Below are 23,305 nucleotides of genomic sequence, written 5' to 3'. Positions count from 1 at the left end.
TTTAATAAATCATCTTTATACAGTGCATGATGGAATTTATCTATATTCATAGAAATTTATTGATATTTAAAGCAAATGTTTAAAAAATATTCAATGAACTTAAGATCTGTCCTCTCTTTGTGGAGAGTCATGGGGGGTGGTGCCCTAACACCCCCTATTGACCAGCCGCCATTGGTAAATTAATCGTGATGACACCACACAAATGCAGACTATTCAGACAAATAATCGTTTGTGACGAGGCTCCAGTCGGGATATGCCCCCACAATCCTTGGGGGAGTCAAATCTTGCCTAAAATCGGGGCTTAAAATCCTGTAGTGTGTGGCCGGCCTTAGTGAGGCAGAAGTGAGCTTTCTTAACCTTGCAATAAAAAATGTCCAAAGAAAAGCAATCTGAAACAGAAGTTGTGAGCATTTTCCACAAAAACAAAACAAAAAAAGCCTTTAATGGACACAGGCACTTCATGTTTGAGGAAACATTGCTATTTGACTGCTTTATCTAAGGATGTGAACTAGTTACTTTATTTTCCGGCTGTGAGGTGTGAGAGAATATGTTCATTATATTAGTCAGTCTTTCTTTAACACTTTGTGTTTTCTTTTTTTCATTTTCTTGACATTTATCAACCAACATACTGAAACCATCAAAAATAGACATGTGAATATGGATAAATGTAGAAATAAATGTCTTCCCTTTGCAGTTTTAAATGTCAGAAGCTATTTTCATGCATTTCAGTTTTAACCAAAGGATCCATATATACACAAGCAGCATGTCTATCAAGCCACTACATGACACATTAATCTCACTCAAACACAAATCTGGACTCTGACAGCGGGTCAGGAATTTTAAATGGATCCACATCCTGCAGCAGTGAACCCACTGCCCTTGTATATGTACTTGTATCAATATACTGTTACACTTGTCGTACTCTAGGACTACATGATATACTTAGATAGGTTACAGGATGCAGTATTTTTAATACAGTGGAACGCAGCTCTGTGTTGGCAGGGAGGGGCATCAAACTCTGTTGACAATTCTTGGTAGTCCGTCAGAAAGTACTGCTGGATGTCAGACGCGCAGAGATCATATTATCATAACCACGCTGGCTTACTCCGGGTTTATTAAACTGTGGTAACTCCCTTGTTAAGCCTGATGTTAGCATGGCATCGCTGTCTTCTGTTAGAGCGTCGGAGCAGTGGGAGTCAGGAGATGAGCCCCAGGGGACGGGGACGCGGGATGGCAGTGGGAGCAGGCACTGTCAATAATAAGATTTATTATCCATCGACGAGTCCCAGGGAGGGGGCAGACAGAGACCGCTGTTCACTGAATTAGCCGTCAGGTACGGTGAGGGGGATCACTGGGGGGATCCCTAAGAGGATGGAGAGAGGGGGCTGGGGGTGCTGTGCCCTGTCAGTAGCCCCAGTCAGAGGGCTGAGCATAGACAGATAGAAGAGCTCTATAGTAGCAGACAACTTCACCCAAAGTCTAGTCCACATCACCCTGACGAGGCTCAGTCATCTTAGGGATGTGACTCTAGTTCAACACTTCCACATCCACTTATGTGAAGGAACATTTGCTGCTTTATGCTGATAAAGCAGCATATACATTAGTGATTTGCCAAAACTTTAAATGGAGTTTTCAGTCGGACTTAGAGAAGAGGATCATACTTGTTATACTGAGGATAGAGAGGATAAATGAGGATAAAAAATACCCTTTGATTTGGTTCAGAGTTTCTTCTTTAAAGTTGCATTTAAAGGTGTTCTGTCATGTAAAATGTTATAGCAGTGTTTATCTGGACTTCCAAAATGTGAATCAGACCCACTATTTTAAATCTGAGGTCAGTGGAACTTCATTTACTTTGTTTCACCATACTAGGCATCATTGTAACTCTGAAACAACATAAAAATGTTACCAGGCATTATTCAAAGAGACCAAGAGTTCAGGAAACACAAATGATGAGAAAAGAACAACTGTCATGTGACATTATGAAAACAATTCAAACCCTCAAATGACAAACAGGAGCATTTTTAGTGGACTTTAATAGTAATATTGGCCCTGCATATTATGTTGCCGCCATTACAGCCTCCTTCATGGGTTTTGTTTTCAGATGACACCTAGAACATTTCTACACTCCTTGCAAAATTGAAATTTAAAATATAGCACAGGTTTCAAAATTATGAAATTCTTCCATAAATGTAATCATAGAGCACTAAAATTTGAGTACAATAATATGTATGCAACTTTGTGTCAATGACTGATTACCTTATAGGAGCCAAATAAGGAGTAATACACATCCTGTCCTGTCCTGTCCTATCCTACCCTATCCTAGCCTGTCCTGTCCTGTCCTGTCCTGTCCTATCTTAGCCTGTCCTGTCCTGTCCTGTCCTGTCCTGTCCTGTCCTGTCCTATCTTAGCCTGTCCTTTCCTGCCATGTCCTGTCCTGTCCTTTCCTATCCTAGGCTGTCCTGTCCTGTCCTGTCCTGTCATATCCTTTCCTGTCCTATACTTTCATATCCTATCCTATCCTATCCTATCCTGTCCTATCCTAACCTATCCTGTTCCGTCCCATCCCATCATGTCCCATCCCATCCCGTCTTGTCTTGTTCCGTCCCGTCTCGTCTCGTCTCGTATCGTCCCGTCCCGTCCCGTCCTGTCCTGTCCTGTCCTGTCCTGTCCTCTCCCGTCCCGTCCCGTCCCATTATATATTATGTATACAAGGGTTTTGCAACTTCAGCTGGCTAAATTTTTAAACAGTGGCACCAAAAGTGGTTGAAGTGATGTTCATTATTTTGTTATTTCAAGCCCAAAATGTCAGTGAAATGTTGCCTTAGCTGTAACTCAGTCAACATCCACCTAGAGGGACAAAAATTTGGGTGTTAACCATCATCAATCAAATCACACAGGTTATACCGGGTTTAGGGTGTGCTGGGGGGGGGGGGCTAGGTGGAAAAAAATATAAGACATTGTTTACATGCAGAGCAATGCATATAGCATAATATTTATTGATTCACATCCTGAACAAAGTCTGAATTGATTCTAGGAGAGTAAGAGAATGGTTTGAAACAGCCCTTTATGGTGGCTGTGTTACTGCAGGCAGATGGCCTACAGGCGGTGGGATGTGTTCAGCTTTGTTGGGGGGGGGGTCAGTAGATTATCTGTAGATTCACAGCAGTGAGTCAGAGGGAGATAGATGGATGCTGTGTGAGCTGCATGCGTTTGCAAACAGTGTCTTCACGGCTTCACAGGGCAACACCACACTGGCTCTCCCCACGCTGCGAGGCAGGCCACTGTCAAAGGTCTATTAGGAGAAGATTGAGACCCCAGGTGTATATGTGTGAGCGAGTATGTGTGTTTGTGTGTGAGTGTGAGCGTTCACATGCTCATTGGTCATGGCTCTGTAGTAGAAGATTGAGACCCCATTGCTCCCAGAGCCACTCAACCAACACAACCTGCAGTGGTTTACAATCAGAGCAACAGCGTCCATCCATCGCTGCTGACACACACTCACACACACTACAGGAATACACACTAACAATACAGCTCACTACAGATGTCATTAAATAGTAGCCGGGCTGGAACAGCGGTGTGACAGCGCTGTGGACATGCTGGTTGTCATGATGTTGAAATGAGGGTTTAGAGGCAGATTGAGGTACAGGGTAGAGATGCTGGGGCAGTGGTGGTGGAAGGGGGGTGAAGGTGGCGTTCACAAGGTGGGAGGTGGAGAATCATGGCAACACCTTTGACAAGCCCTATTTGTCATCTGCCAGGACGCCCAAATAACTCTGACTACAATACAGATGGATTGTGGGAGAAAAAGTGATACAAGCCCAGCAACTAATACTGTACAAACCTCCTCTCCACCTCCACCTGTACAGTCTCTGCCTCTAACGCTATTGCACTGTTATGATGAGGGCTGGGATGATATGCCTTTGTCCAGATACAATTTTATAAGGATTTTTGAGGGCTGATTTGATTTCTGTTGAGGTCTGGATGTATTGCTGTTCTACAAATATCATAATTGGATAGTGGTGATTATTGCAAATTTTTTATCCTTTTTAAATCAAAACAAAGGTCAAATCATATAAAAGGACACAAAACATCTTAAAAATTGCACAACATACATTAGTCAGTCCTAGCTTTTCATCATCTGTTTTTCTCACTTTCTATCACTCAGAAACATCCCAACCATCTCCTCCCACAATTACACTTTCTTCATATGCCTGATGGGCTGGTTTCTTTGTTATGTGGGTGATATGTCCCGCACATCCAGGTCAGGGAGCATATGCCAGTTCAACACTTTGCTGCATCAATCTTGGCCCTGTACTGCTCCAGCCTCCTGTTTGCCATCATCAAGGCCTGCACCAGGCCCATGCACCATCTCTAAGGTGTCTTCCCAGTTGACCCCTCCATGACGCATGGATCCAACCGTCCCTGAGATCTAGTCAAACCCACCAGGTCCTGGGCACCAAGTATACGATTAGTTGAATCAGGTTTGGGAAAGCGCGCCAGGTGCCAGAAGCTAGCTGGCACATGGTCTTGCCAACAATACACAAAATGAGCCTGGAGAATTCGTCACAAAGAAGTCCAGCCGGTGCCTGTGGCCACCATTGAGTGTCCAGGCCTCACTATGACTTTACCCCACATGCTTAGATACTGTAAAGCCGTGTTTCCATCAGGGGGTCCAGTTTGATTCAGTACGGTTTGGTATGGTTTTGCACACTAAACCCCAAAATAGTTTGTGTTTCCACAGATACCGTACCCTTACTTGGTGGTCGGGCTGTAAAGGTGATGAATGTGAAGTCACATGCAACGTGACTCTGCTGGTCCAGCCGCAGAGTTGTAAACAGGTGTGCTAACGTGATGTCAGTGCAGCCCCTTATTGTTCTGTGTATAGCTCCACTTATTTTGGTGCGAATAGGTAAGATTGGTGCCGAAAAGTGGGACGGTACGGGTTGGTTTTTTGGGACCCTTTCCAACTTTTGCCGTTCCGCACCGAACTGAGCCGGACTGCCTGGTGGAAATGACCTATAAGTGCCACACTTCCCAGGCTCAGTGAACTCATTGCCCTATGCGGGAGGCAGCTGATCTCAGCCTTAGTATTCATGGATCAATGGATTACACTGCCAAGATGTGGACTGCTCCACCTCAGTTCAGTTCACATAGGTAAACTTTCTTTTCCTGCAGCAGTGACATCAGCACCTTGTTGCAACTTAGTGGAGGAAATGTTATAGTGTTAGCACCCAGGGAGGCTGACTAACACTCAATAAATAGATACATAAGATAAAAATTTGAATGCTCTGACAAAGTAGCTGAGTAAGTAAACTTTCACATTTGGGATGCACGTTATCATCGGCATTATATCATGTATTGACAGGTATTAGCTTAAAAGTTAATGGGCTTTATGCACACATCACTTCCACGTTTGGCATTAGGTGGCTCCCAAACTTCCAGTTGGGAGATTGAACACAGAAGAGAACGGTGTATGATGGAAGATTCGTTGTGGTTTACCAGCTGTTTGCAGGAGTTACCTATGCTGACTGTCAATGCTGAGTTAAATTTTGCTGAAGATGTAAATTGCAGCACACAGCAATGATGTCCAGAAGTGCTATTAACCTGTTTTTGAAAACATCATTTTAGCACATTTGGATGCCATTATGATGAAGAGTAAATACAAACGACAATGCAAAAAAAAAAACAGACAAACACACTACAGTTTACTTTTGAAGAATGATGTCAGGAGGTTCAGTAGGTTTTGGCTTAGCACGTATTGTTGGGCGGAGGTTGTCAAGCTGCCCAGTTTTCCACTGGAAATACGGCACACCCTGCCATGCATAGACCCTATTATTGATCAGCAGATGTGAACAGTTCTGTGGATATTTACAACCAATATAGCAGTAGTGTGAATCAGCAGTATGAATATCAGTAAAACATACATCTGTATTATCAGGTGTAGGTGGTTTTCTAGGGCGTTTCTTTTAGATGTTGCTTAAAAAAAATCATAATTAAATATATGGAGCTGTACTTCGCCACAGGGGTTAGTCCTGTTGCCTTACAGCAAGAAGGTTCCTGGTTTGCTTCCTGGTCAGGGCCTTTCTGAGCAGAGCTTGCATGTTCTCCCCGTGCATGCATGGGTTCTCTCCGTGTAATCCAACTTCCTCCCACCATCAAAAACATTCTCATTAGGTTAATTGGTGGCTCACAATTGGCCAAAGGTGTGAATAGTAGTCTGTCTCTATATGGCAGCCCTGCGATTGACTGGCGACCAGTCCAGAGTGTACCCCACCTCTCGACCAATGAAAGCTGGGATAGGCTCCATGTAATGTTTGAATTATACTACAGTTAATCTGTGGCCAATAAGACTGGTTTATACTATATTCATTCATATCAAGAAGAACCTACACAGATGTTTATAATTCCTGTTAAGAGAACATCTGCTGGAACCAGTGAGTGTAGCCTCTTCTCTGCTTCTCCTAAACAGACTACTCCAGCGCTGGGCTTGCAGTGATTTGTTGAACGGTAAATGTTTGTCTGAGATGAATTCTCCAGCTGATCCAGAGCTGCATCCCGGCTGACAAATGAAACCAGCGCCTGAGGGGGTGGAATAGTGAGAGGGAGACGCTGGAATGTGTAGAAGAGGAAATGGAATCATTTTATTGTTTGTCACCACAGCCCTTGTGGTCACGCTTTGTTATTGGATGCTAATTAAAACGGCAACAATCCTGACAATTGGCAATTAAAGACTTGTGAAAGAGGTGATAGGAAATGAGCTCCTCTCTGTGGGTATAAACTCATTTGTTATCCCTCTTTCACACCTCTCTTTACTCTGTCGTTTCTTTACTCATTAGGGAGACAGAGTGCTGTCACTGACCACCTCAGTGAATGATTGGTAGGACGGGGAAGGGAGCGCTGATAATGACATGCTACACTGTTTTTTTGGTGGAATAATTTAAATGGATACAGTGAGAAGCTGAATGAAATGATTCCATTTAATCTTTCTTTGCAGGCTTCAGTTGTGGAACTGTTTTTACCACTTTTTATGAAGTACAGCTTGTAAAAAACATAATTTCCGTTCATCCTTTAAGAGGCTAATTTAAAGAAAAAGGTTTGCCTTTGCTCGTCACTTCTAACCACTGCAGAAAGGATCCTGATCTATCTAGTGTTTCATCTTCAGCACAAGCCAATTTCACATGTGCACATGTATGAGCTAATAGTACAGTCAGATGGACACCATGAAAAGTGACCTAGCAGATGAAAGAATCATGTCTCCAAAGATCTACCTAAACTTTTTAGAAAATTGGTTTTATAACACCAGCTAACATCACAAAACAATGTTTGCGTTGGTGTTTTTGTTTTATAAATGTCATAGGTTGTAACAGTACACTGCTTATTCATTGCCTGGTACTTTTGGAAGGAAGCTGTACCTCTCCTAGAGCTCTTTAGGAAAATGTGACATTTTTTCTCTGCGTGACAGCTAGCCAACCTGACTTTATGTAGCAGGTCCTATTGGTATGAAAAGCTGTGCTGGTAGAGCAACAGCTGCAAACAAAGATTTGCATGTACAGACAAATCAGTCTTGGACTAAGAGTGCAAGAGCAATGATTTGCTGTTGTTGAGGTCATGTGTCTACAGTTGCTGAGTGTTTCTCAGCAGCTTCTATCGTTGCCAGTTATGAAAGTTGACTTCTTTCTTTGGCTCTATCAGTTATGTCATCTTTTCATATTTTCTTTTATTAAAAGAAATATCACCGAAAACATTAAACTATTGTAAAAGCATCCAGTCCTGGTATTAGCAGCAGCTGTAGACCTAGAAACATTACCCTTGAATGGTCAGTGGTCAGTTTCTCCTCCATAACTGCTGTGGACAAAGCCAGTATCGTAAGTTACACCTAGAGATGCACGATATTGGGATTTTGCCGATATCCAATATGCTGATACTTACAGATTCATTTTAGCCGATACCGTTATCGATACCGATATTTAAATGCCCTTTTCAGACAAAAAATGTCAGTCCTTTTGGACACTTTAAGGTTTAAGGATGACCAAGGAAACAAACTTTAGTCCTTTAAAACACTTTCAAGTTTAAAGAATGAGGTTAAATAAAGAAAAAACCTCACCTGAAATAGGTCTGTTGGTTCAGACTAAAACTTCATTAATTTGTTAGTATATATGGTCAAAATTTACAGTCTATATATGCTGAAATACACAGGCAAAACATCGGATGTGAATATCGGCAGAAATTTTGATATCTGCTGATACCGATATTTTCCTGTTTAAGCTAATATCTGCTGATACAGATACAGAATTCACCCAAATTTGTGCCCGCTCACTGGGCTTCTCTGAGAAGTCAGAAATTAATCAAGCATAACATTCAACCACTAAAACTAATTTTTCTGTTCAGGAATGCAAGTAAATAAGTATAATTTGACATATTAATCAAGAAATATTAATGTGCTTTACTATTTTTTTCAGTTTTTTTTTTGTAAATCAGTAAATTTGAAAATTTATGGATAACAATGACAATTATATTTTAGCATTAAAAATATCATTTGGGTTAAAGAGCTTCTCCATATTGGTGTATTAACCATTGCAGAAACATAAAAACTGATATTGGTAATTACCAATGCTGTTAATTTAGGGCAGCTGTGGCATAAACCTTACTTTGGTTAGGGTCAGGGTGGTCTAATAAATTTGTTAAGCACTGTGTATGTATTTGAATCAGTATCAGTATTGGCACATATTTATCAGAATCGGATCAGAACTGAAAAGAAGTGGATGGGTGCATCCCTAGTAATCCTCACAAGTGAAAAAGTTACCCCATTTTGAATCCTTAACATTTTCTTACAGATTATATACTTCGGTTAAAACCAACAAATAAAAAATAAATGAAAAAAATGTTTTATATGAGTTTCTGTGCTCCTCTTGTTTGTCTGTCATGTTTGAGAGCAGCAACAGCGATGCATGATGGTAAATATTGCTGGCCTGCTTTTCAAAATGCATTGTGGGATAGAATGAGTGCGCTATATAGTGAATAACAATACTCACTCAGAATTCGGACACCACTACAAAATAGCGTATTCACTATATAGTGAACAGGGAGTGATTTTTGACTCAGCCAACCTTTACAAATGGCAACTGCATGACTAGGGGTTTGATTTTATACACCTGTGGGAACTTGCTGATTGAAACACCTGAAGCCAATAATTAACAGGTGTAGCCAAATACTTCTGTCCATGCTGTATATACAGACAAATCAGTGTTACAAGCATGGCTCATTGTTTTAGCATTTCGTTTGGTTCAAACTAGAATAGAGGCTGATCAAAACTTGCACATTTAAGTTTTTTATGGATGTTTGTTTGGAACATGGAGCTTGAGGATGGGGTTTTGTGGGCAATACAGAGTTTTTGCCTTTATGTCATAAGTTCCCAACCTTGGGTCTGGGCCCCTTAAGGTGGGTGCCAAAGATTTAAGAAAGGGTTGTGATGCTTTGTCTGCTCTGCTCTAAGGTTATTTAAATATTTGCACATAAAAAAAATCATGGTAGCACACAGTTTGGATCATTTATAAATGAGTCTTGGTAAAAAAAAAAGTGCATAGACCTGTTTTCTTATGGTTTTGTTTAAGAAGCAGTTCATGTCAATGATGGTTTTTGACCAGAATCTATTACTTTTTTATTTGTGTGAATCTTGGGGTGGCTCAGCTTTTTTTTAAAGATACAAGTAGGGGAGGCTCTAAGGATAAAAGGTTAGGAACTAATGATTTTTATCTGTTATGTGTAGTGAAACATACTCACATTATTAACAAAAAGCAGAAATCAACATAATGGTGAAAGGAATATAATGAAGCAATGAGCACTGAGATTACACTGGTGTTATACCACCTATGACACATTCTGGTCATAAATATTGTCACCCCTTAGCTAGCTTAAGCTGATTATTTCCTCCAGAGCTCACTCTGATTTCACATGGAAAATTTACGAGGGGATGGCAGGAGAAAGCCTGGATCAGAGCTTTTGTGATCCATGTCCACACATGTTCACACCCAGAAAGTTCTCAGGAGTTTTCTGCATATAGCCTTACATGAACAAAGACTTCCACGACCCTCAATGCAAATCCTCCTCTTTGTGCAAGAACGTCAGCCAGTGTAGGCCATCATACAACAAGATGATGGATACACAGCCAAATAAATAAATAAATAAAAACACTTAGTCCTCTTTTTTTTCTATTCTACTCTTACGCCTCTACCCTGATGGATCTGTGAAATGATATAACGAATGAGACTTATCGTGAGAAGGAGGGAGGCAGAGCAGGCAGGAGGGATGAAAGCAGCGAGCAAAGAGACAGAGGATGTGATTTATTAGGCTCATAAAAATTCTGCCTTTGTTATTCCCTCTCATTTTTATATGTGAAGCTTATTAAAGAGCACACCTGCCAGAGTCCTCACACAAACTACGGAATATGTGCGTGCATGCAAAGCTTCATGCATTCAGAAAAATTGTATATGTGGATTATTTCAGAAACTGACGGGATGTTTAAGTGTTGCAGTGATTGTTGGAAACATGCAGACTTTGACACTGATCTAACTCTGCTGTCCTCAGGTCTCGCTGCCTCCTCCTCCACCTCTTCCTCCTCCCTCCGCAGCCCCACATCTCAGGGGGTGTTCAGGACCCGCTACAAGATGGTGACCCGCCCGGGCTCCAGCACCGCACATACCCCACACTTCAACCCCGCCCTGGCATGGAGAACCAAGAGGATCCAGTCTGCAAGGTAACCCTAGCAGTCACAGACACTCACTCCTTAAAGGTCTGGGTTTAATATGTCTCAGCGCAGAGCAGCACCTCGTCTTTATGTCACCGTCATGTGCAGCACGAGTGGAAGAGGTCGGGAATTTATGATGCTCATTTTTACACAGTAGATAACCCAGAGAATAAACCATTTACACCACTGTGCTCCTCTCATTAATTTCTACCAGGAGGGAAAGCCTCTCACTCAGGATAGATACACAGAGAAAGGAGTGGTTGATCTGAATATTAATGCCATTACAACTCCAGACTTCTTCCCTCTTCACTGATATCTATTTGTCTCACTTCAGTCTACAAAACTCACTTATCTTTTATCTATCTCATCTATCATGAGCTTTCCTCCACCAGTGAGTCCTGATTACACATGAATGAAGTCTCTAGAACAGCACAGCGGCAAGGCTCATCACCAACTAAAGCTTTACTGATTTGACTACTTGCTTCTTTTTCAGAATATTAATCTAATTCACAGGTGTCAAACTCAAGGCCCGGGGACCAAATCCGGCCCGTGAAACAGTTAAATCCAGCCCGCATGATGTTATCATATTTCTGTTGTAACTGGCCCATCAGTATGAGGTCTGCAAATTTCCTCAAATATAGAAATATAAATTTATCCTTGAAGTCACAAAATCTGGAAAAGTAAGGAGTAAAAATATTTAGATAAGAAGTCAGGAATGTGGGAAAAGAAATTAATTTGTGTTTTAATTTCACATTTTCAATTTAGCATCTCACAATCAGGAGTCAAACGTAAGATTTTGACTTTTAATTTCATACTTTGAGCATGTCAACTCATAATTTTGACTTCTCATATAATATTTTGAGCTTTAAGATTCATAATTCTAATTTTTAAGTAATATTTTGACCTTTTTAACCAACTATTTTGTATTTTACCCCATACAGTTGAAACCAGAAGTTTACATACACTATATAAAAAGGCACATAACCTTTTTTTTTCTCACCGTCTAACATTAAATCAGATTAAACTTTTCCTGTTGTTGGTCAATTAGGATTACCAAAATTATTTCTATTTGCTAAATGCCAGAATAATGAGAAAAGGATTTTTTTAGACAATTTTTTATTACTTTCATCAAAGTCAGAAGTTTACATACACTAAGATTACTAAGCCTTTAAACAATTTGGGAAAGCCCAGATGATGATGTCATATCTTTGGAAGCCTCTGATAGGTTTATTGACAACATTTGAGTTAATTAGAGGCACACCTGTGGATGTATTTTAAGGCACACCTGAAATACACTGCTTCTTTGTGTAACATCATGGGAAAATCAAAAGAAATCAGCCAAGATATCAGGAAGAGAATTGTGGACTTGCACAAGTCTGGTTCATCCTTGGGTGCAATTTCCAGATGCCTGAAGGTGCCACGATCATCCGTTCAAACAATTATATGCAAGTATAAACACCATGGGAATGTCCAGCCATCATACCGCTCAGGAAGGAGACGGGTTCTGTGTCCCAGAGATGAACATGCTTTTGTCCAAAAAAGTGCATCTCAACCCAAGAACAAAAGCAAAAGACCTTGTGAAGATGCTGGCTGAAGCTGGTAAGAGTGTGTCATTATCAACAGTCAAAGGAGTCCTGTACCCACATGGGCTGAAAGGCCACTCTCCCAGGAAGAAGCCATTACTCCAAAAGAAACATAAAGAAGCCAGATTACAGTTTGCAAATGCACACAGGGACAAAGACCTTAATTTTTGGACACTTGTTCTGTGGTCTGACGAAACTAAAATTGAACTTTTTGGCCATAATGACCATCGTTACATTTGGAGAAAAAAGGGGGAGGCTTGCAAGCCTGAGAACACCATCCCAACTGTGAAACATGGGGGTGGCAGCATCATGTTGTGGGGTTGTTTTGCTGCAGGAGGGACTGGTGCACTTCACAAAATAGATGGCATCATGAGGAAAGAACATTATGTGGAAATACTGAAACAACATCTCAAGACATCAGCCAGGAAGTTAAAGCTTGGGCTCAAATGGGTTTTCCAAATGGACAATGACCCTAAGCATACTGCCAAACTGGTTACAAAGTGGCTTAAGGATAACAAAGTCAATGTTTTGGAGTGGCCATCACAAAGCCCTGATCTCAATCCCATTAAAAATTTATGGGCAGAGCTGAAAAGGCATGTGCGAGCAAGGCGGCTTACAAACTTGGCTCAGTTACACCAGTTCTGCCAGGAGGAATGGGCCAAAATTCCTGCAAACTATTGTGAGGAGCTTGTGGAAGCATATCCAAAACGTCTGACCCAAGTCATACAGTTTAAAGGCAATGCTACCAAATACTAATGAAATGTATGTAAACTTCTGACTCAAGAAAATAATAAAGAATTGTCTAAGAAATGATCTCTGTCATTATTCTGGCGTTTAGAAAATAGAAATAATTTTGGTAATCCTAATTGACCAACAACAGGAAAAGTTTAATCTGATTTAATGTTAGATGGTGAGAAAAAAAGTTTATGTGCCTTTTTATATAGTGTATGTAAACTTCTGGTTTCAACTGTATTTTCAACTCCAAAGTTTGACCTTTTAGACTCATAATGTAAAATTTTGAATCATATTTTGACCTCTTAAACTCATGATTTTAACTTTCTCTCTAATATATTTGCCACTCAAAACATTATTTTTCCATTTCAATTTTATGTTTTGACCATTTTAAACTAATAAATTTACTTTTCTTCTTAACTTTTTAAATGTCAAAAACGTTCATCATCAGTGCTAAGTTTTTTTTTAATGTTTTTATTACCACTGAAACAAGGTTGACAGTTTATGGTTTAAAAAGTGATGCTGTTAGGCCCTCAGGTTAGTCCTAAATCCAGACTCTGGCCCCTGCTGTGATTGAGTTTGGCACCCCTGATCTAATTCAATACAATTTTTAAATTTCTGTGGCAACAGAAAAGGTTTCAGGTCAAATTTTTAAAGTGGATGCAAGAAACAAGCTGCCTATTTACTATCGTGTTTATCATGTATAGTAGAGTGGTAGGCAGTAATAAGACTATTAGTAGTTTAAGTACATTTGTAGTGGCTTGATAGCATAGAGAATAATGAGGATGAAGAACAATCTTTGAGTTAAGTTGGAGAGTTGGTTGTCCAGAGTTTCATTTGGAGGCCTGCAGAACATCATGGTTTCATGCCTAGATTTTGAGATAACGTCAGATGCCTACCCCGACTCGTTCACAATGGAGGTTAATGAAACTTCAGTTATTTTCAACCCTAAAAACATGTTATGTAAAAGAAAGCAAGAAGCAGCCAAAAAACCCAAAGTACGGAAACTTGGCTGTCTGAAAGTTTGAATAATGATCCAAACATGACCTTTTAAAGGGACAATGTGTAGAATTTGGCATTTTAGCGACATCTAGCGTTCAGATTTCAGAATGAGCCGATCTGTTACCAAAAGGTCACATCACTAGGCGACGAGAGCATGTGAAGACCAAAAAGGATCGTGAGCCGGACATCATTTACAGCAGTGACGAGGTGAGGGTTTATTCATTCCTTTTTGTAACCATTATTTTTATAGATTATAGGTCAGTCTTCTTCTCCACCTGCCCTCCAGGTAGCTTTCAGGGCCGGCGGGCAGGTTCGTATTTAAAAATCACGTTTTGCTCTTTCTGTCCCCAAAACGTTGCCGTAGACAACATGGCGGTTCAATATGGCAGCCTCCATGGGGGCGACCCGCGGTAATGTAAATTTATAAAGCTTTTTTCTAATTTTGTAAAAAGAAAACGAAAGTTTAAAGGGGATGATTGTGCACTTATTTTAACATACTTCACATAGATATATAAACATTATATCCCATGTACACCGTTTCTGTTTGGCGAAATGCAGCCAAATTCTACACATTGTACCTTTAAAGCAGATCGATGAGCCAGATTCTGAGTCTGTCAGGTGGATCTGTCTTGCAGAGCTGCAACCCAAAATAGTAGCCCAAATGACTAGCCCAATCAGCGTCAACTGAGGAGAAAGAGTCTACTAGCGCGGTTTTGTTGAAGCAGCTGCAAGCTTGTGGGCAGTTGCATCCATTAAATTGTTTTTGGAGTATTTATTTGTGATTTTATTCTGTGATGGACTCTGTTTTTCTTTATTTTAAAGAATGTTACAGTGTCATTTAGCAGAAACATTTGTCCAAGACTACATCTGAGAGATAGACAAGTGTTCATGGCGCTGAGTACCTCGCCCAAGGGCCCACACTGGGTACTAATTGATAGGGGTGGGAGAAAAAATGGATACAGCATAGTATCGTGATGTTTTGTCTGGTGATATATCGTATCGTGTCATTCACCAAATATCGATTTTTCAAAAATAATTGCTAATCTGAAGTCTGTGATATAGGCAAAATGAAATCAATTGTTCGGATAGTTGTTTTTCCAGTGAGGTCAGCAGAGGTGACGGTCATAGGACAGGAGAAAGTTAGTACAACAAACATAGCAGCACCAGGGGAAGGACGTTAGGAAAGCAAGCAGGGCACGAATCAGATGGACATGACACATGAGGTTTCCCATAACTTTAAAGAAAAAGGGTTGCACACAGTGAAACAGTTAAATGTTTATCTAATTAGCCGGCACAAGATTTCTGTGTCAGTGAAACTAATTACCTGTCATTTTTTATAAACCTGGGCTTGAACTCCCAGTCTTTAATGCTCTTTTAAACAGTAATGAACCTCCCGCCACTAGAGGCCTCTGTAGCTTCAGTTAACAGCCACTGCCTGCCCATCTAAACTTTCTTACGGCACTTCACCGGATATAAATATTAGAAGCTTAGCCATAGCTTAGCAGTTAGCTTGTCATAGGAACAGCGCAGTATGACCATTTTTTATGTAGTAAATAGAAATGAAGTGGTTTGTAGGCTGTCGAGGGTTGAGCTAAAAGTGCTAGCTGCTAATGTTAGCTACACTGTAGCGAATATGTCAGGCTCACATCACACCCACTGACTATAATAGTCAGTTCAACAAGATTTAAACAAGTGTTTAGCTGATTTGGGAAATAGTTGCTTAGGAACATCCTTTATATGAAAGAGATTAAGTAGCGTGATAGCATCCAAACAAGTTACATTTCCAAGACCAGCTTTACCCAAGGCAGATACACCTGGCACCACAACCAAGTGCTGAAGTGCTTGGCTACTGCACTGGAGGGTAAGAGGGTAACCACCAATGCCATGCCCATTGAAGCCAAGACTGCCTTTTGGCAACCAACATCCTTCGTCAGGGAGGGGGAGAAGCAGCCGGCAAACCGAGTGCCTCAGTACTCAAGCCCACTGAATGCAGCCAGGGACTGGGAACTGCAGGTGGACTTACATCAGAGGCTCACCTTTCCACCCGACATTGCAGCAACCAACCTGTGTCCAGACCTGATCCTGTGGTCCAAATCCTGTCGACGTGTCTTCATCGTGGAATTGATAGTCCCTTGGGAGGAAGCCGTCGATGAGGCATTCGAGAGGAAAAAGCTGCATTATGCAAACCTGGCAGCAGAAGCAGAGGACAGGGACTGGAAAGCATTTGTGCGTCCAGTGGAGGTGGGCTGCAGGGGCTTTGTAGCTAGTTCCACCACAAGGCTACTGAAGGAGCTTGGAGTTAGAGGGCAGGCTCAGTGGAAGACCATCAAGGAGCTTGCTTCTGCCGCCGTAAGAAGTAGCCATTGGCTGTGGCTGAAACATAAGGAGACAGTACGGGCTGCTCATGGAACCTCCAGTGCAACACACACCCAGGTCTGATCAGCCTGTGGTGGCCAGCCTCGGGCGAGGGTTCATTGTTGTAAAAGGCCGAAACACCCAGTGACCCTGGGGTGAACAACTGATGATGTGTTGTACTGGAGACAGATCACTGACAGATCGCCACCCAAGAGGACAACTCCAACCCCACTTAAGAAGAAGTCTCCATCTTTTGTGCTGAGTTATCAAGGGATTTAACACCTAATCCTAGTAAGCATACAGCAGAAGTGTGACAGAGCTGCTCTTTCATTGTACAAAATCAGATTTTCAAGCCTTATGGACAACTAGAGCTCATATTTTCACAATGGCAAAGGCACACAACAGTGATGCTTATTAACTTATTAACGGTGTATCTCTCTTTCACTGTAACCACTGGTTCTAGTTTTGGTCTGTGAACAGTTGTTGGTGATTCTGATGATCTGTTAAACAGGAAGTGTGTCTTTGTGTTTGAGATTGGCTTACCCTGACAAACATAACTGACAAAGTTGAGTTGAAAAATGTCAGAAATGCAGTAGAGTGTGTTTAGTAATCATTACATTCACAAGAGACAAATTACTGAGTCCAATGGCATGAGGCATCACGCTGCATTGCTCCAACGCTGTTAGGACTGAAGGAAACGACTGAAATAAGATGATTTTGTTGCCCACGCTCACTCGCATGACATGCTGGTAGGATTAACTTTTGGAACAAGAAATATGTATTTTAATTTGGCTGAACTTATTTCTGTTCTTTAGTTTAAAGAGCTTTAAATAATTGAAGCATTTGTTCTTATCTACCTCTCCTCCGTGTGTGTGGGGGATGGGGGGGGTGGGTGGAGGGTGTGTGTGTGTGTGTGTGTGTGTGTGTGTGTGTTGGTGATGGGGGGTTCATTTGTGTAATCCAGATTTGGTGAGACAGAGGGGCCTGCGCTGTGACTGGACTCTTGTGACTTATTACTATTCATTTAGCTGCTGCAGTAAATATTGATTCATCAAGGGATTTTCAATTTGAGCCCCGTGACACCTCGTGAAATATCACCAAGTGTGTAGAAGTGAGGGAAAAGATAGGGAGGGAGGGGGACAGGTCGGGTCCCCAGGGATAGTGGATTACCCCCCCTCCCTTCACCCATCAATGTGCTCCTTGCTCATGCTTATCTATCTGTTTAACTCCAAAGAGCACCCACTTTTATCAGTTTGAAGCCATTGAGAGCGGCATGAGCTCATATTCTCTGCTCTTAACTACTGAGTGCTGCTCTTCATCTTTGGCCTATCAGACCCACTGAACCCTGTCCTCATATGTTCTCTGCTCTTATCGGTGGGCCTGCTCATAGCTGAAACCCCCCCTCGGGGACATCTAAAACAGAATACAAGGCCAAGCCTGCATTTTTCTCCACGTATTGTCAGTGTCTTCAGCCCAGGTAGCCTGTAGCAGATTTTATAGGACACTTTCATGATGTTTAACACAGGAGACTAGAGTGAATGGATCAAGCATGCAGAGAAAGCCTTTGTAACAGAGTTGAGGTGGCTTCTTCCAGGCTTGCAAAACTGAAAACAGTTCCAGGACCAGAATCTGGAAGTCTGGATTTAGCATTGTCCAAACTAGCACCAGCCATCCGCTCAACTGACCATTGTTGCAGGCAATCTTGATAAGCAGTGATGTGTGGAAGCAAAGATGTTGGGTCGTGATGGCTTGTTCCTCTAAGAAATGGATGACCAGAAAAAAAGCTTGGACAACATTGCTCTAGAACAGTGGTTCTCAACCTTGGGGTCTGAGAGGGGGTCACCAGATGCCTTAAAAAAACTAAGAATATATTTTTTTAATTAACGTTTGGTCAAACTGGTATGAAGGGGCAACCCTTTATACCGGTTTGACCAAACGTTAATCCTTTTTCATCACTTTTTAACACCAATTTAGCCACTTTTTGCACATTTTTGCCACTTAAAACCGCTTTTGGCCCATTTTAATCCCTTTCCATCACTTTTTTTCTGCCTGTTTTTGCCACTTCTAAACCAATTCTTGCTGCTTTCTGCCTATTGTTGCCTCTATCAACCACTCTTTATACTCTTTTTGCCCATTTTAACCAAAGTTAACCAATTTTTTCATCCCAGTCCACCTCATTTCCACCAATTTTTGCACTTCAAAGCCATATTAGCCACTTTTTAATCTCCTTTTACCACTTTTTGGGCCCATTTTTGCCACTTTAAGCCATTTTTGGTTATTTTTGCCACTTTTATCAAATTTTTGCAACTTTTAACTCATTTGTTTTCTTTAAAAATCAAATTTCATCAACTTTTCCACCATTTTTTCCCATTATCAACCAATTTTAGCTATTTTTAACCCATTTTAATTATGTTTTTAATATAAGTTATTTTCATTTTAAAAGGCTATTTCCTACACAAATGAATAAATAAAGATATTTGTTTCTTTGATAAGAGTGGTTATTATTCAGGTCAAATATGAAATATGGTTCTTACAATTTAACTTCACAATAGACCATGGTTTTGCTGACTATGGACCCCCACTTTGAAACCTGCCCTTTTATACCCCTTTATGGACAGCCTTGTCTGCACTACTCTTGAATATGCATGGCTGTGTTCAATCACCTCCAGGCACAGGGGGGGTCCCTGGTCTCTGGTGCCTTTATTTTGGGGGTCGCAGGCTAAAAAGGTTGAGAGCCACCGCTCTGGAGAATGAATGGGCACAAATTCCCACAGAAACTCTCCCAAATCCTGTGAAAAGCCATCCAAGAAGAGTGAAAGCTGTTATAGCTGCAAGAAAGGCAGCTACATATTAAAGGTTATGTATTTAAAGTCCTCTATCCATTCTGCAGTTAAGATACACGTGATTTTGATTATATTTTAAATAATTGTGCTACCATTCTGCTAGTTAGGCACAGTGGACAGAGATCAGAGAAGACACAAGCCACAAAAATGGCCTTCTTTGATGTTAATGAAAGTCTTTAGAAGGTTTCGGTCTCATTAATGTGCTGATACAAGACCCTCTGGATGCAGAAACTTGCTGCTTTAAAAGGAAAAACTTCAGGACAATATTTAAGATAAAGACTACAAGCTTCATTCCACTCTACTTGTTGACCAAAACCCTCATAAACTGCTAGTTTTCTGCTCCTATGTCTACAGAAAGACATCTTCTTACCCAGCATGCTTTGCTCTCACCTGTTTCCAGACACGTGGCTGTTGATTTAGTGCTGGGGTGCAGTTTGAAGGGGGCGGGGGAATCGGCTGCAGTATTTCACCCCCCACCACCAGCAAATAGATATAATCTCAACATTAACTCCATTAATAGTAGCAGGAGTTGAATTAAGAAAGCCGTAAAGCATGCAGAGCGGAGGATGAGTTACAGCCCAGCCCTCCCTTCATCGCCCTCACGCCCTCCCTGTTTTACTCCCCGCTGTCCCCTCTTTAATTTCAGTATTTGTGTGCTCTGTCTGTTTGTGTTTGTCTCTCTGTTTCAGGGCTTTCTTGTCTAATTTAACTTCCTCTTTGGTTGAAATCTCGCAGTTCTTTAGACATATTTTTAACTTTTTCATTCTCTTTGTAAGTTTATTTAGCCCCCAGTGTGTCTTAACCCTCCAACCCCAAATAAGTACTCTCTTTTTGAGAGTATACAGCTCCATGTAGAGACCCACAGTCTTTGGTCCAGACGCTCATCTCCTTTAGTGCTGCAGTATCGATCAGTAAAGGATGTAAGAGACTGGGCAATAAAGTGAAGCAGCGCTCCTTCTTCTTCACTTTTCTCCTCTTTTCCGTGCATTCACTCCCCCATTCATCGCCTTTCATTCTCCTATTCATTCATTTGCTCATTACTTATCACATTAGTCATCTGCCCATTACCTACAGTCGTGTGTTATAACTCTCCTCTGCTGCTGTTTTACAGTATTCTACACAAACTCTCTCTAAGTGTTAGTTTGTACCCACAAAGTGAATTTAGTTCATTACATTCGGCTCCCTTTAAGTTGGATTTGATGGCATCTTGATGCGTAATGACCCCGCTTTGGTTTCCTTTAAGTGCCTGAAGAAGAGCAGCAGTCGTCGCCGTTGGAATTAGCCAGATGACTGTTTTTGCTGCGCTCTGTTTCAAGGGTAACTGTTTCCCAATATGAGCTTACTAATGCTTGGGTTGCAGACAAATAGACAAGAGCAGCATTATTCAGAGCAGCCGTGCGACCCTCCAAATTCTTCCCTGTCACTAAAACAAAAGTCGGATCATTCATCAACAGCGGCCGTAGTGCTGAATTGCGCTCTCCTTTATCATTGCATCGCATGGTCAGAGTAGTGCACACTCATACACACCTGCTTGTACACGCACATACACAGCAGGCCTGTGCATGAAGACCAGTCTCAGGGGAGTTCAAGAACGTCCTTGTCTCCTCCTTCACTTTTTCTTTTTATCAAGTATTTTTTACCTTTTTCTTTTGGTGCCGTTATTGTTGTTTAACCATGACTTTAGCTGTTTTGCAACACAATGTAATGAATGTAAAAGTACAGCATTGTTCTTCGGGGCTAAGAAGTTAAGGAACTACACATTATGGCTGCACAATAAATCCCAGCGTTATCATCAGGGATGCACAGATGTATCGGTTTAACATCATCATCATCAGCTGATAGAAACTCTGTTTGCAAACATCAGCTATCAACCTGAACACGTGGCATTAACTCATATCAGTTATCAGAGTCTATCTGTTGTGTGCAGTCACTTTCATGCTGGTATCTGTTATATTAAGCACCTAGATCAAAAAGAAATTTTTTACAAGGTAGACTAGGTCTGGGCAGTTCATCAAAAATTAGATTAATCCAATATGTCCTGCTGCAATTTTCAAATTGCAGAAGGTGTGATTTTTTTTACCTGAAATTTGTGTCAAAATACCAGTTTTTAACTTTTTTGCTGCAGAGATGCTATGCAGGACACATGCAATCAGTCAAGTGCCTTTTTTTCTTTTTTTGAATAATTGCATATCAAATCACAATCACAATATTGGAGAAAAAAATTGCAATTAGATTATTTTTCATAATTGTTCGGCCTTAGGGTGTATTTGTATAGCACATTTAAAAGCAACCTTAGTTGACCAAAGTGCTGTACAAGCTTTAACAAAACAATGAAAGTACAATAAATGACTCACAAAAAAACATAATGAAATAGCAACATTTAAAGAATACATATCAAAATGTCCAGCTGAACTTGTATTTAAAGCCAGTGCAAATAGGTGAGTCTTCAGCTTTTTTGGCCTTTTTGCCCATATTTGCCATTTTCTGCCACTCTTTGTCCATTTCGGCGACATCTTTTTGCAACTTTTACATACATTACCTTTCTTTTTCCATTTCTGGATTTCTTGCCCATTTTTTTTTGCCATTTCTCTGCCATTTATTGTCAATTTATACCCATTTTTGCCCATTGATGTTACTGTTTTGCCGCTTTTAGCAAATTTTGGCACCAATTTTAGCTTTGTTTTTTTTTTTTTGTTTGTTTTGTTTTGTTTTGGTTTTTTTTTTTTTTTCTTTTGCAAAATTTTACCCATTTTTGCAACCTTACCCCACTTTTGTCACTTTTTTACAGCTTTTTTTTTCCATTTTTACAACTTCTTTTATCACTTTTTGCCCATTTTTGAGACGTTTACCAGAAACACATCCATCTGGCGTGTCAGGTTAAAGTAGTTTAACTCCATCCATTTTGTCACGATTGTCTCAGGGAACCACCCTGAAAAAAGCTGTTGCTTAATTAGGAGAATTATATATATATATATATATATATATATATATATATATATATATATATATATATATATATTTTCTTATCACAGGTCAATCCTAGAATGGGTGATACTTGTATTATTGCTACTGATTTGACTGTAATGGCAGATTGGATATTTGCAAAAATCCACTGTCTACATTCTTGTTTAGAGTTTAAAAATAGCAGCAAATCAAAATGTGTGGAGGAGAATCCCTGGCAGGTTTTGGATACCATATGGACCAGTGTGAAAACATCCTAACAGAGTGGGGTGTAACACCCCGTTTGCCCCCCTGACTACAGCCCCGTGTCAGGGTTAACTGCTGTCTGTGTTAACTGTTCATGTCATATCCCCATTAACCTCCATTGTGGCTCCCCGGGCCGCCCGGTCCTTGTTTAAGCCTCCCTGGGTGGCAGTCAGCGCTCCAACATTAGCCTCCATTACAGCTCCCCTGGCTGCAGTTGCCCTGTGTAGGGCAGCCACTGATCTTGTATCAGTGAAACTGAGTGTCTGTGCCGCTGAGTTATGGCGTGCAGTCAGGTAGATCGTGTACGTGAACGCGGCTGATGCCTGGTATTTGCTCCATTTTTTTTCTTATTTGCAGCAGTGCAGCAGCGCTGGCCGGCTGCAGCGTTAAGCGTCCGTGTCAGTTGTTTTGTGCGCTGCGTGCATTTGGGGTAACCCTCTCTTCTCTCTGTAATGGGAGGCATGAACTCTCGCTCTAAACCCATTTCCAGCCCATCTGAAATACGGCAGCAAATTACCTCCAGCGGCACCCTGCACACCAGCCCCAATCCGCCCCAAATAGAAGTGACAGGACAGCGCAATTTATCGCCATAACCCCTGCACCGCCCCACCACCACCCGGCAGCCCCGTACACACTGTACCCCCAGAACCACACATGCACAAGCCTACTGAGCGACTCCTGAGAGGTGGGCATGTGTGTGTGGAGGCCTGTGATTGTGTGTACTGTACATACTGTAGAAGGAGTGTGTTCTGTGTGAGTGTGTGGTCTGTACGCTCCAGTGTAGGGGCCAACCTCGCTGCCCTGGCCCCCTGCCCTGCCTATTATCTCATTGATTT

General features: G+C 41.2%; 1 protein-coding gene across 2 annotated transcripts in view; it reads left to right on the top strand.

Annotated features, from left to right (window-relative positions):
* The window catches only part of zc3h3 (zinc finger CCCH-type containing 3), a 109,338-nt gene that overhangs the window by 49,703 nt on the left and 36,330 nt on the right, over positions 1-23,305 (top strand). For both annotated transcript variants that reach the window (XM_041792158.1, XM_041792157.1), the window contains exon 4: positions 10,588-10,756. In XM_041792158.1, the coding sequence (XP_041648092.1) occupies positions 10,588-10,756 (169 nt within the window). The remainder of the gene's footprint in view (positions 1-10,587; positions 10,757-23,305) is intronic.

Source organism: Cheilinus undulatus, linkage group 7 (assembly GCF_018320785.1).
Source record: "Cheilinus undulatus linkage group 7, ASM1832078v1, whole genome shotgun sequence".
Taxonomy (NCBI): domain Eukaryota; kingdom Metazoa; phylum Chordata; class Actinopteri; order Labriformes; family Labridae; genus Cheilinus; species Cheilinus undulatus.
This window is presented reverse-complemented; position numbering and strand designations above follow the sequence as displayed.